This window comes from Calonectris borealis, chromosome 22 (genome assembly GCF_964195595.1).
Source record: "Calonectris borealis chromosome 22, bCalBor7.hap1.2, whole genome shotgun sequence".
Lineage (NCBI taxonomy): Eukaryota > Metazoa > Chordata > Aves > Procellariiformes > Procellariidae > Calonectris > Calonectris borealis.
In genome coordinates this window covers 9,397,340-9,410,576 of record NC_134333.1, presented here as the reverse complement: position 1 = coordinate 9,410,576, position 13,237 = coordinate 9,397,340, and the positions used below count along the sequence as shown (strand labels likewise).

At 68.2% G+C, this 13,237-nt stretch overlaps 1 protein-coding gene across 1 annotated transcript; it reads left to right on the top strand.

Annotated features, from left to right (window-relative positions):
• The first annotated feature begins 1,425 nt into the window (after window positions 1-1,425).
• NEUROD2 (neuronal differentiation 2) lies at window positions 1,426-2,499 on the top strand. Its single transcript, XM_075171874.1, has one exon. The coding sequence runs from the start codon at window positions 1,426-1,428 to the stop codon at window positions 2,497-2,499; it is 1,074 nt and encodes a 357-aa protein (XP_075027975.1).
• The last annotated feature ends 10,738 nt before the right edge of the window (window positions 2,500-13,237 follow it).

Genomic DNA, 13,237 nt, shown 5'->3' with positions numbered 1-13,237 from the left:
TTTTTTTTTTTTTTTTGAGTACAGAGTGACAGATGGCGAGTCCTCCTTCCCCAGAGAGACAAATCTCCCTGAATGCAAGCGCATGTCAATCATTAGCTCTCATGTGATAGCTCTCGCGCATGACGTGCCAACCATATGGCACTGGCAGCAGAGCTGGTACCCCCTTTGCTGGGTAGAGATGCCACTCTCGCCTCCTTTTGGATAGAGGACTGCAGGAGGCTGGAGCACCTCAAGGAGCCGCGTCCCGGTCCCAGAAGATGCTGGGAACAATGAAATAAGAATTCCTCCGGTCCGCCCGAAGGTGAGTTATGTAAGAAGTGGAGGGCTGGGAGGGCAGCGGAGGAAACTTGAATGGAGAAAAGGCAACTTCCATGTTGATTTTGTTTCTCCGCCACGTCTCGCCCTTTTTTCCCCCGTCTTTCGTTCTCCCCCGGCCCTCGGTTCTCCCGCTCCCCGCCGGCCCCGCCGATGGGGTTTTCCCCCCCATCCCCGGAGCCCCCCCCCGGGGGGTCTGCTGGGGCTTCGTGCCCCCCGGCCCCCCCCGCGGCTGGGCGCGCCCGGGGCAGCGCGGTCCCGGCGGGACGGAGCGGGCAGCGGCAGCCGAGCGGCATCAACGAAATCGGCGCGGAGCCGCCGCGCCGCCGCCTCCGGGGGCCCCGACCCGGCGGAGCCGCCTCCCCGCTCCCCCACGGCGCCCCCGGCCCCCGCCCCGCCGCCCCGCCCGGCGCCGGGGGCGACCCCAGCAGCGCCGCCGCCCGCGACCCCTGCTCTCCCCCGGGGGGGGCCCCGGCCGCGGCCGCCTCCCGCCGCCCCCCGTCGCCCCCCGCCGCCCCCCGCCGCGCCGCCGTTTCATGCCGCCGCATTTTACGGGCCGCGCTCCGGCGGCCGGGGGCAGCCCCGGGGCGGGGGGGCCCCGGGCGGGGCTGACCGGGCCGGAGGGGTACGGGGCGGGGGGGCGGCAGCCGCGCCTCGGCGCTCCGGCCCCGGGACGGCGGTGGCGCAGCCGCGGCCGGAGCCGCCCCGCGCCCGCGGCGGGGAAAAGTTGGAGGCGTCAAAGAGGGGCTGGCGGCACCGGGCCCAGCCCGCGGGGCACCGGGGGGGGCACCGGCCGGGCGGGGGGCGCGGGGGGGGCCGCAGCGGCGGGCGCAGGAGAGGGGGAGCGGGCGGCGGCCGTGGGAGCCTCGGGGGGGGGCGTCGGGGGGGGGGCGTCGCCGCGCCCCGAGGGAGCCCCGGTGCCCCCGGGGTCGGGCGGCCGGGGCGGGCGGCGGCGGCGGGCGGCCCCGCGCCCAATTCGTTTTCGCCGGCCCCGGCGCCGCGGAGCCGCTCCCGGGGAGCGCGGCCGGGGCGGGGGGAGGGGGGGGAGCGGCGGGGGGGGCGGCGGGGCCGCCGGTAACGCCTGGCTCTTTGCCCCCCGCTGCAGCCACCATGTTGACGCGACTTTTCAGCGAGCCCAGCCTGGTCCCCGAAGTACCGAAATTCGCCGGTTGGGCCGAGGAGTGCGAGGAGGATGCCCGCAGCGAGAAGGAGGAGCGGGCGGGGAAGGGCTGCGCCCTCCCCGAGGAGCCGCCCGAGGGTTCGCTGGGGGAGAGCAAGGAGGAAGGGGAGCTAGGCGGGGACGAGGAGGAGGAGGAGGAGGAGGAGGAAGGCTTGGAGGAGGCGGAGGGCGAGCGGCCCAAGAAGCGCGGCCCCAAGAAGCGCAAGATGACCAAGGCGCGGCTGGAACGCTCCAAGCTGCGGCGGCAGAAGGCGAACGCCCGGGAGCGCAACCGCATGCACGACCTGAACGCGGCCCTGGACAACCTGCGGAAGGTGGTTCCCTGCTACTCCAAAACCCAAAAGCTCTCTAAAATCGAGACCCTTCGCTTGGCCAAGAACTACATCTGGGCTCTCTCCGAGATCCTGCGCTCGGGCAAACGGCCCGACCTGGTTTCCTACGTGCAGACTCTGTGCAAGGGGCTGTCGCAACCCACCACCAACCTGGTGGCCGGCTGCCTGCAGCTCAATTCCCGCAATTTCCTAACGGAGCAGGGGCAGGAGGGTGGCCGTTTCCACGGCCCCAACGCCTCCTTCGCCGTGCACCCCTACCCCTACCCCTGCTCGCGGCTGGCCGCGGCGCAGTGCCCGCCCGCCGCCGGTCCCGGTTCCCACGGGCTGAGGACACACAGCTACTGCGCCTCCGCCTACGAGAGCCTCTACGGCAACGCGTCCCCCGACTACAACAGCTCGGAGTACGACGGTGGGCTCAGCCCCCCGCTCTGCATCAACGGCAACTTCTCCCTCAAGCAGGACTCTTCTTCCCCCGACCACGAGAAAAGCTATCACTACTCTATGCACTACTCGGCGCTGCCCGGCTCCCGGCCCGCCGGCCACAACCTGGTCTTCGGTTCGGCGGGGATGCGCGGGGGGGTCCACTCCGAGAACATCTTCCCCTACGACATGCACCTCCCGCACGAGCGGGGCCCCATGTACGAGGAGCTCAACGCCTTCTTCCACAACTGACCCCCCCCTCCTCCTCCCCGGCCCCGAGCCCCCTCCCCGCCCGGCCGCCCCGGCCCCGAGGCGGGACACATACACACACACACGCCCCCCCCCCCCACCCGCGGCGGCCCCGCGGACCGGCCCCCGGGGCTCCGCCGTGGGCTTTGGTGCAATATGGGGACCCGGCCCCGGCGGCGGGTCCCCGCGCCCCGTGGGGACAAAGTGCTTTTTTGGGAGGATTTCCCCTTTTCCTTAAATTATTGTTATTATTTATTATTTATTATTTATTATTTATTATTTATTATTTAGTTATTATTATTATTATTATTATTATTATTATTATTATTATTATTATTATTATTATTATTATTTTCCCCCGCGGGGGGAGGCGCCCAGCGCGGCCCCGGCCCCCCCGGCCAGCGGCGACAGCGCCCGGCGGAGCCGCCCCCGGAGCCCGGCCCGGCCCGGCCCGCTGGATCGAGCCGCCTCGTTTCCTTTTTAATTCGTTTTAATTTAATTTTTTGGTGTTTCCCCCCCCTCCCTTCCCTCCCCTCTCCCCCTCCCCCCCCGTTTTGGGCCGTTTCTCCCCTCCGCCGCCGTGACCCCCCCACATCCCCCCCGCACCCCCCCGGCATTGGACACCCGCTGCCCCGGCCCGTGGGAGCGAGAGGAGCCCGCGCTGCGGCGCGGAGCGAAACTTTCCGAAGCAATAAAGAGGCGAAGGGAGGAACCCACATTTCTATCTATGCAAGCAGGCCCGGCCCGGCGGACGCTCAGAGATGCACTTTGCTTTGGGGGGGCCCCGGCCCCGCTCCCGGCCCCGGGAGCTCCTCTCGCAGCGCGTGTGTCAGGACGTTTTTTACCTGTTTTAAAAACTTGAAACGGAAAAAAAAAAAAACAACAAAACAAAAAAAATCCAAAAAAAGGGAAAAAAATAATTACAAAAAAAAAAAAATCACCCCCAACCCCGCGGAGCCGCCCCGGTTTTCCCGAGCTGGCGGAGCCGGGGCCGGGCGCGGCAGGGCAGCCCGCAGCTATGCAAGCAGGGCTCCGTGGGGGCTGGCGGGGCTGCGCCCCCCCCGCGGCGCCCGGGCCCGGCCCGTGGGTCTCCGCCCCGGTTTGCCGCATTCCTCCGGTCGGGAGACGCCGTAAAGCCGAGATAACGCTCTTTTTTTTTCTTTTTTTTCTCTTCTTTTTTTTTTTTTTTTTTTTTGGAACCTGCCCGCACCACCTTCGAGAAACCAGCATTTTTAAAGACCAGGGAGGAGGAGGAGGAGGAGGATTTCTGAGAAATGTTTTCAAAACGAAAAAAAGAAAAAAAAAAAAGTTTTGCAAAAAAAAAAAACCGGGAAAAAACAAAAAAAGAAAAAGAAAAAAACCCACAAACCGTTGTAGCAAAGGGGACCCGCCTGTCCGACACCAGAAGTGCTTTCGTGTTTCTGTTCCGTTTCATTTCGATTAATAAATATTTATGGCCAACGATATGCAAGAGCCCCCCCGCGCCGGGAGCCGCTCCCCGCTCCCCGCTCCCCGCTCCCCGCTCCCCGGACACTGCTTGGCGGCGGCGGAGCGCGGGGGCGCGGGGCCGGGGGGCCCGGCGACACTGCATGCACCGGCCCCCCCTCCCCCGGGGCCCCCCCCGGCCCCGCTGGACGCTCGCAGCCCGGTCCCCGCCGGGGCGGCCCCGCCAGGACTCGTCGACCGTGACGAGCCGCCGCCGGTGCGATTCGCGGCGAACCTGTAATTACCGAGCGTCCTTCGACGGCGATTAATAAATATTCAATGTTGACTCCGCCGCTTTCGCCGCTTTCCTTCCGCCCCGGGGCACCGGGGGCACCGGCCCGACCCCCGCCCCGCGCCCGCCGCCGCTGCCGGGGCCGCCCCCGGTACCTCTCGGCGGTGCCGGTGCCTCCGCCGCTCTCGCCGCCCGAGTGCGCGGCCCGCGGTGGGGCGGCGCTGATATAACGCGGCTCAGCCCCACGGGTGTCCCCCCCGGGACCGGGGAGGCGGTGTCCCCCCCCCCGCCAATAAAGGCACCGGGATCCGGAGCGCCGGCCCGGCTCGGTACCGGCCTCGCCGTCACGCGCGAGGCGTGACGGTGACACCGCTCGGGTCCCCCGGGAGACTGGTGCCCAGAGCTGGCACCGGCCCCCCGTGCCGGTGGCCTCGGCGAGGGTGCCCGGTGGCGGTGGCCACGGCCGGGTTCGTCCGTAGCGGCCCCGGTACCCGGTGGGCTCCCGGCTCGGTGCCCGGTGCCGGTTCCCGGTGCCGGTGCCCGTTGGAGCCCCGGGAGCCCCGGCGCGGTGCCCAGTGCCGGTACCCGCTGCCCGGTGCCCGGTGCGGAGCTGTCCGCCGCGGCGGTGCTGAACGGGCGCCCGGGCCCCGCCGCCTCCCCAGGCGAACGGGCGTCGGTTTATTTACCGTTCCCGCCACCGGGGTTCATCACCACCCGACGGCCCCGGGCTCCGGACAGAGACGAGGACCGGGCTCCCGGACGCGCGGTGCCGCTGCCCACGGCCCCGGGGATCGCGGGCGGCCGGTTCACCGCAGGAGGCGGTATGCGCCGGGGCAGCACCGGGGCTGCGGGGACGGAGCCCCCGGGTCCTTCCCGGGAGAGGCCGGGGGGACCCGCGCCCCACAGCCCCGCGGCGTTTGGGGAAAATCTGGGCAGGTTTGGGCTCGGGCCGGGACGCGCCCCAAGCCCGGCCGGGCCCGGGGCTGGAATCGGGGAACGGCTCCAGCGCGGCCCCGACGTGCCGGGCCCGGCCCGGGAAAGGGGGCGGCGAGGAACTGGGACCGGGCGGGGGAGCGGGACCCCCGAGGTCCCCCCGAGACCCCCCGGCCGGGCCGGGCCCCGCCGCTCGCCGCTCCCCGCAGAGGAGCGAAGCCTCTTCCGACGGCTCCGGCCCGGGAAGGGCCTCGTTTCTCCGGGGAAAAAGCCCCGGGGCCGCGCCGGGGGTGGGGTGGGGGGCCGGGCGGGGGCTCCGTGGGGCCGGCGGGGGCGATGCGCGGCCCTTCGGCAGTCACCCGCAACCGGCGGCACCGGGGCCGCGGCCCGGAGATGCGGCGGCGAAGGGCGGATGCCCCGGCGGAGGGGAGGGGGGCGCGGGGGGCCGGGGGCTGCGGGGGGGCCGCCGACATCTGCTCCCGGGAAGGGCCCGGGGGCTGGCTGTGCCGGGGGGTGCCGGCCCCGGGGCCGGGGCTGCGGTTTACGTTCAATTCCCGGGATTTTTGTTTCGCCGGCGCCCGCCCGGCCCCGCCGAAGCGAGGGGATGCGGGAACCCCCCGGCTGCTCCGGCACGGACCGGCCCCGCAATGCGGCCCCGCACTCGGTGCACGGCTCCGGTGCAAAGCTCCGGAGAAAACCTCCGGTGCAAAGCTCCAGTGGAAGGTTTTGGTGCACGGTCCCGGTGCACAGCTTCGTTGCGAAGCCCCGAAGCACGGCCGCGGTGCACGGCTCCGGTAGAAGGCTCCGGTGCAAAGCTCCGGTGCGCGGCCCCGTGCAGAGCTCCGGTGCACGGCCGCGGTGCTTGGCCCCGGTACAAGGCTTCGGTGCCCGGCCCCGGTGCCCAGTCGGCCCGCACCGCGGCCCCGGTGCTCAGCGGTGGCGGCCGGCGGATCCCGAGGAGGGAAGAGGGAGCCGGGCTCTGCGAGGGTTTTGCGTGATCGTGGGATCAAAGTCATCTTGGGGAGGGGAGGGTATTACCGGGGACCCCGCACGGCTCGGCCGGGGGGACCGGAGCGGGGCCAGCACCGGGAGGACCCCGCGGTCGCGGCTCGCCTGGGCTCATCCCCCCTCTTTCCAGGCAGGATGAGATGGGGGGGTGGGTTTCTCCCTACCCCCCCGCCCCGCTGCCCCCGGTGCCCCCGGCCCGACCCGGCCCGGCCCCTCTCCCGGCCCGGCGGAGCGCGGCGGGGGCGCGGGGCGAGCGCCAGCTCCGGGTCGCCGCTGCCACCGGCGAGTGCCAGCCGGGGGGGGGAGGAGGAGTCATTGCTTCAGTTTAAATTTCATGGCATCTGTTCATTATTATACAGTGCGGATTTTTATATGGACAGCTAAATTAAAGACAGATTTCTGCCAAAATTGCAGATACCATAAAAAAACGGAGGCTCCCGGCGCTGGGCGCTCGCCGCGCTGCGGAGGCGGCCCCGCTGCCGCCGCCGGGCCGGGCGGCCCCACTCCGGGGGCCGGGGGCTGCCTGGAGGTCCGGGGGGGGACGGACCGGGGAAGGGGGGGGCTGCCCCCGGTTTTGTGCGATGGGGAGACCGGGGCGCCGCCCGGGGAGGGGGGCGGGGGGGTCCCCGCGGTACCCGGAGCCGTGATCGGGGCGGGCCGGGCTGGCAACGGTCCCCGCCGCACCGGGGGCTGCCGAGCCGCCCCCTCCCCCGCCCGGCCTGCCAGGCTCCATCGCAGAGGAGTTAAAACAAGGACATCTGTGCCTGGAATCGCTGCGAAGCTCCAAACCTGCCAACGCCTGCTGGCACCGGCCGCCGGCAAATGCTGGTACTCCGGAATGCGGCACCGCCTGCAGCCCAGCCCGGGGCCCCCGGCCCGGCCCCCCCCCCCAGCCGCAGGGCACGGCCCGGCCCGGCCCGGCCCCGGTGGCTGCGGGGCGAGGGGGTGCTTGGCCCGGCTGGGCAGGGAGGGCGGCTGCTCCCCCCCCCCGCGGCGTAGGGGGGTGTGCGCGCCCCCGGGCAGTGTCCCCACCAGCTGTACATGGCCTCGTCGTGTCTCCACCAGCCCCAATATAGGGGGTCCCGGACCCCCCGGCCCCCGTTGGCGTCGGGTCCCCCCCCCATTTACACCCTGCCCCACCGCCAGCGTGGGGCCGAGCCCCAAGCCCTGTCTCCCATCCCCAGCCGGGACATGGGGGGGAACAGTGGCAGTGGGAGATATCAGGGGGGTGAGGAGAGACCCCCTGTGCCCCGGTGAGGCACGGCCAGTGCTGGGGGGGCTGCATGGATGGGCTGGGAGGGGGGACAGCAATGGGGGGACAGGTGCTACCCAAGGGAAGGGGTCACCCAGGGCTGGGGGCACCTGGGCAGCCGGGGCTGAGCAGCCCAGAGATCCGACCTGCAGAAAGGGGGGAACCTGCCCCCCAGCCCTCCTGGGCCCAGGGGAAGAAAAGGGGCAAAACCCAAGCAGGGGCAGCGGGGGGCCGGATCCAGCAGACGCAGGGCCAGCCCTGGCCGGGAGCTCCGGAGAGCAGGTGGTGCCCACCTGAGCACCCCGCGGCAGCCGGGCCCCTTCCCTTCCCTTCCCTTCCCTTCCCTTCCCTTCCCTTCCCTTCCCTTCCCTTCCCTTCCCTTCCCTTCCCTTCCCTTCCCTTCCCTTCCCTTCCCTTCCCTTCCCTTCCCTTCCCTTCCCTTTCCCCCCCATTCCTGGGCTCCAGCCCCATCCCTGTAGCCCCTCCAGAGCCCCCAGCTGGGGGTACCACCCTGCCCATCCCCACCCCGGTGCGTGGGGGCCCGCACCCCGGCTGGGCTCCCTTCTCCCCCCTCTCCGTGGCAGGCGGTGGCTCATTTCATATGGGAAATGTCCATTTTGTTGCTACTTAAAAGCTGATTTACGGCGGCTGCATCCCAGCCCTGCCTTGGCCTGCGTTCATCCCATAATCTGCCCATTTCTCTTGGCAGCTCTGGCTCTGCCGGGCTCGCCGGAGGTCTGTGCCGGGCGGTGGGAGCACCCGGCCCCCTCCCGCGGCCCCCGGGCCCCGGCCCCGCTCCCCCCGCCAGCCTGGTCCTCGTGCTGCTGCTCGCAGCTGGATCCCATCTGCTTCGAGTGGATCCCGACGGCCCTGAGACGGCAGCGCCGGGCAATGCCTCCCGTGTGTGGCGGTGGGACGGGGGGGATCCAACGCCCCCAAAACGTCCACCTGGGGCTGTGGGGCTGGAGGGGACACGGGCAGGGGATGGGGACAGTGTGCGGGTGGCTTTGCATCACCCCAGCGCAGCCAGGACCTCCCCTCCATCCACCTCCCCCCAGGATGGGGCCGATGGGATCCATCCATCCATCCACCCACCCAGCAGGACAGACAACCGCCGTGCCCGGACAGACCCCGTCGGTGCGTAGGGCACGGTAGCAGCGCCGGGGCCCGAGCCGAGGTCCCGGCCCGACGGCCGCCGGCGGTGAGCAGCGTCCCGGCTGGCCCGGCCCTCCTGCACGCTCCTAATTAAATTTTACCTGACTATAAATCTTTTTGTTAAATGTAATTGAAAAACACACCTTTGGAATCATCACATTAACCCGGCATCCGCTCTATTAGAGTAATTAAAGCCTTTCTCAAGTTAGCGCGGGGCGGATCGGCTGGATTGTGCCGTAATCCCGGCAAAGCAAACAAGTTCCGAGCAAAACTAATTACATTTACAGCAGCTGTGATAATAATCCTAATTCAACCATTTGGTGCCTAAATCCCGCGATCCGGCAGCGAAAGCTGGGCGGGGGGGCGGCCGCGGCCCGTCTCTGCCCTCCAGCTCGTCCCCTGCCGGCAGCTGTGCCGGGGCTGGCCGCAGCCCTGGGGCTGCCCTGGGTTACCCCAGAGCCTGGGGGGTCCCGGGGGGGTCCCTCGGGGCTGGGCTCGGCCCTCGGCCACCGGCCCCCAAAGCCGCCCTCCCCATCACCCTGTCCGACCCCGTCACCCCTTGCCGGGCACTGCCGGGAGCCGTGGCTCTGCCCCGGTGCCCGGGTGGTGGCACGGTGCCCAGGCCCCCCCTGCGGCCTCCCCGGGGACGGGGGGGATCGGGCGGCCGCAGCTGGCGCGCGCAGCCGTAATGGCCACGGCTGGGCTGGCACGCCGGCCCCGCGCCTGCGGGCACGCGGGCAGGAGCAGCTTGTGCGCGGTTTGTCCTTGACTAGTCCCCGCGCGGCCGCCCCTGCCTGGCGCTGCCCGCCCCGGCACGAAGCCCCCCGCCGCCTGCCCGCAGCCGAGACCTCCCAGCTCATCACACGTGTGATGCCAGACCTTTGCCGGCGCCGGGGCTCAGCGCCGTAGGCCGGACAGGGCACCCCGCTGCTTTGCTCCGGCGGGAAGAAAATCCTCCGTCGGCGTCTCCTCTCGGTGCCGGAGCCGGTGGGCACAGTTGGCACCGGCACCGGCACCGGCAGCACAGCGGACGCGGAGCCGGGCAGGACGCGGGAGGTCATTTGCATCCTCGCAGTTACCTTGGGGAACGTTTACTACAAATGTATATTGGAGCTTTTTTATTAAAGTTGCCAAAAATTTGTGTTAGCTAATGGCTTCTTAATTCTGCCTAAAATGAGAGAAGGAAAATGATGCCATTCATCTTGTATTGGTTTGAAATCACATCTGACAACTAATCGATCATACTGTGGGACATTAACTCCTTTGGATGGGGGCCCAAGCCGGCTCTCGCAGGCTCCGCGCTCCCGCGCTGGATTCATTTAACTACTTTACTGCTGGTATTTTGGCACGTGGCTCGGCGGGCTGGTTCCTCTCCGGTTGGTGCCGCTGAATTATTTGCCTTTCTCTGGATACAGCTGGCACGGCGCGCCGCATCAGCTCCCGCCCCTTCGCGTGCCGCCGGCGCCCTTCACCTGACCTTCGCCCCGCGGCCCCCCCGTGCTGCGGGGTCCGGCCCCCCCCTCCCCATGGGTCTCCCCCATTTTGTGCATCGCTGGGGGATTGTTTCCAGGCACAGCTGGGGGTGAGCGCCCCGTGGGGACAATGGGGAGGTCCTGGGGGACCGTGACGAGGGGTGGCTTTGCTCGTGGCCCTGCAGCGGCCCCAGGTGACCCGTGCCTCAGTTTCCCCATTGCTCCATGGGGAAGGGCTCAGCTTTTGCCTGCCTGCACGGTCATTGGGACAGGCAGGTCCCCAGGGCGACCAGAGGGGCTGGTGGCACCTCACAGCCATGAGCGAAGGCAGGGTGTCCCCCCCCCTGCAAACGCTGGTGACCCATCCGCTGCCACCGCGATGCTCCGGGAGCCCGGTGCCCCCGCAGGGCTGTGTCCCCCCGCGCAGGGACCCCCGGGCACAGCTGCGGGTGCTGGGGGCACCCCCACCCCCCGGCCAGGCAGGGCTGGATCCTGCCCCCCTCCATCCACCACCGCGGGGAGGGGGGGACACACATCGCGGTGGGGAAGGACCCGGGGGCTTATATACCCAGGGTGGGCGGGGCCAGGGGCAGGGAAGGCTGCGATTGGTTAGCAGCGCAAGCCCTTGGCAGGGGATTGGCTGGAGGCATGAGTGCTGGACAGGGATTGGCTGAAGTCTGTCCCCATTCCTGGGACCAGGGTGGTCCCCGGTGGCCACCCCATGATGGGTCACCTGCTGCTGGGGACGTCGGTGTCCCAGGGGACCCACCACCATTGTCCCTGTCCCCGTCACACGGCCCCGTGTCCCCCAGGGGGTCCCCAGTGGGACTGGGGTCGGTGGGTGCCCGCAGAGGGGCCACAGTGGGGCCTGTCCCCCCCAAGAGCAGAGGACATGGGTCCCCCCACCGGCCCCTCCTGATGGCTCCTGGCCAAGGAAAGCCATCCCCGCCCACACGTCCGTCTGTCCGTCCGCCCACCTGTGTGTCTGTCTGTCCAACCGTCCCCTTGCCCACCCAGCCATCCTTCTGTCTGTCCGCCCTCCTGCACGGCACCTGTCCGTCCGCCCGCCCATCCGTGTGTCTGCTTCTGCATCCACCCACCCACGCATCCGTCTGTCTGTCCAGCCACCCGCCTGCTTGTCCCTCTGTCCATCCATCCATCATCCATCCGTCATCCATCCATCCATCCACCCATCCATCCGTCCGTCCATCCATCCATCCGTCATCCATCCGTCCATCCATCTGTCCATCCATCATCCATCCATCCATCCATCTGTCCGTCCGTCCGTCCATCCATCCATCCATCATCCATCCACCCATGCATCTCTCTGTCCATCCATCCTCCCATCCACATGCTCATCTCCCTGTCCGTCTACCTGCCTGCCCATCCGTCCGCCTGTCCATCCATCACCCACCCACCCACCCACCCGTCCATCCGTCCATCCGTCCATCCACCTTCCTTCCGTCCGTCCATCCACCCCTCATCCCTCCCCCCGGGCACCGTGTCCCCCCTGCGTGAGGCTCCACGCCCCGTGGTGTCACGGTGTAGCCTGGACCCAGCCCACCCGGTTGGGTGATCTGGCCCCCACCCCTGGGTGACCCAGGAAGCCCCCCTTGGGTGACACCCCTCTTGTGGGACCTAGAACCCCCTCTGTGACCTGGACCCCCCATGTGACACCCGTTGGGTGAGCTGGAGCCCCTCTGGGTGACCTATGATCCCTGTGTGCCCCCCCTTTGGGTGACACCGTCTACCCCTGGGTGTGCCCAGGGTGTGCCCGGGGTGTGCCCACTGACACGGGGCGGGACCTTTCCACGGTGGGCACGTGGGGGGGGTGGTGCCTGTGCGCGCGTGTGCGTGTGTGCGTGTGCGCGTGTGTGCGTGTGCGCGTGTGTGCGTGTGCACACTCGTGTGTGTGCTGTGCGCTCACACAGGGCTGCACCCCCCCGATGTGGGTGGGGCCAAGCTGGGCGTGGCACCATGGGCAGGACTTACCAGGGTGTGGCAGGGATGGGTGGAGCTGGGGGGGGCAGTGGGCTCTTGGGGGGGGGGGGATCTACTCAATGCCCCCATCACCCTCTTCATCCCCTTCATCCCCATCATCCTCATCACCCCCATTACCCCCTTCATCCCCATCACCCCCATCACCCCCCTCACCCCCTTCATCCCCATCACCCCCTTCATCTCCATCATCCTCATCACCCCCATCACCCCCTTCACACCCCTCACCCCCTTCATCCCCATCATCCTCATCACCCCCATCACCCCCTTCACCCCCATCACCCCCTTCATCCCCATCATCCCTGTCATCACCATCCTCCCCATCATCCCCATCACCCCCCTCACCCCCTTCACCCCCCTCACCCCCTTCATCCCCATCACCCCCTTCATCCCCATCATCCTCATCACTCCCATCACCCCCATCACCCTCTTCATCCCCTTCATCCCTGTCATCACCAACCTCCCCATCATCCTCATCACCCCCCTCACCCCCTTCATCCCCATCACCCCCCTCCCCCCCCTCACCCCTTCCTCCCCATCCTCCCCATCCTCATCCCTCCTCGCCGGGCGCGGGCGATAAAGACGCAGACCCCGAGCGTATGTCAGGAATCAGTGCCTGTCGCAGGCGCCTAATCTGTTTTTCTAAGCCGCCCACGAGCAGCGCGTTAGCCGAATTAGGCCGACAGCTGCTACGGGTCCTCTCCCCCTCCGCGCCCGCGCCGCGACGCCTGCCGCAGATGCCGAGGCCGGGAGCGGCGGGTACCGCCGCTCCCGGCCTCGGCATCTGCGGCAGGCGTCGCCGCGCCCGCCTCGCACCTCCCGCCGTTCGGTTGCCGGCACGCGGGCACCGGCGCACGAGGACCGCCAACCGCACGGCACCCACCGGCGGGATCCCACGGGGAACGGGCGCGGGGGCACACGCGTGTGCATCCGCTTCTTGGGGGTTTTTTTTTTTTTTTTTGGATAGCAGTAGAATGCAATATGCAAATGAGATGGTTATTACCGCAATGTTCGTCAAGCTGAGCTGAGAAGACATTAATAGCCTGATGAATATGCATGTGAATTTGTTAATTAAGTTAATTATTCTGCTGAAAATGCATTCGTCTTCCAAGGACATTTTCCCAATGATTTTTACATGCTTCAGTCATTAGTCATGCTATATTTTATCAGGGAAATGAGTTTGCTTAAGTTGTAAAAAAAAAAAGC

What these genes read in the sequence shown, in the direction of transcription:
- NEUROD2 (XM_075171874.1), top strand. Translation starts at nt 1,426, where the DNA reads ATGTTGACGCGACTTTTCAGCGAGCCCAGCCTGGTCCCCGAAGTACCG.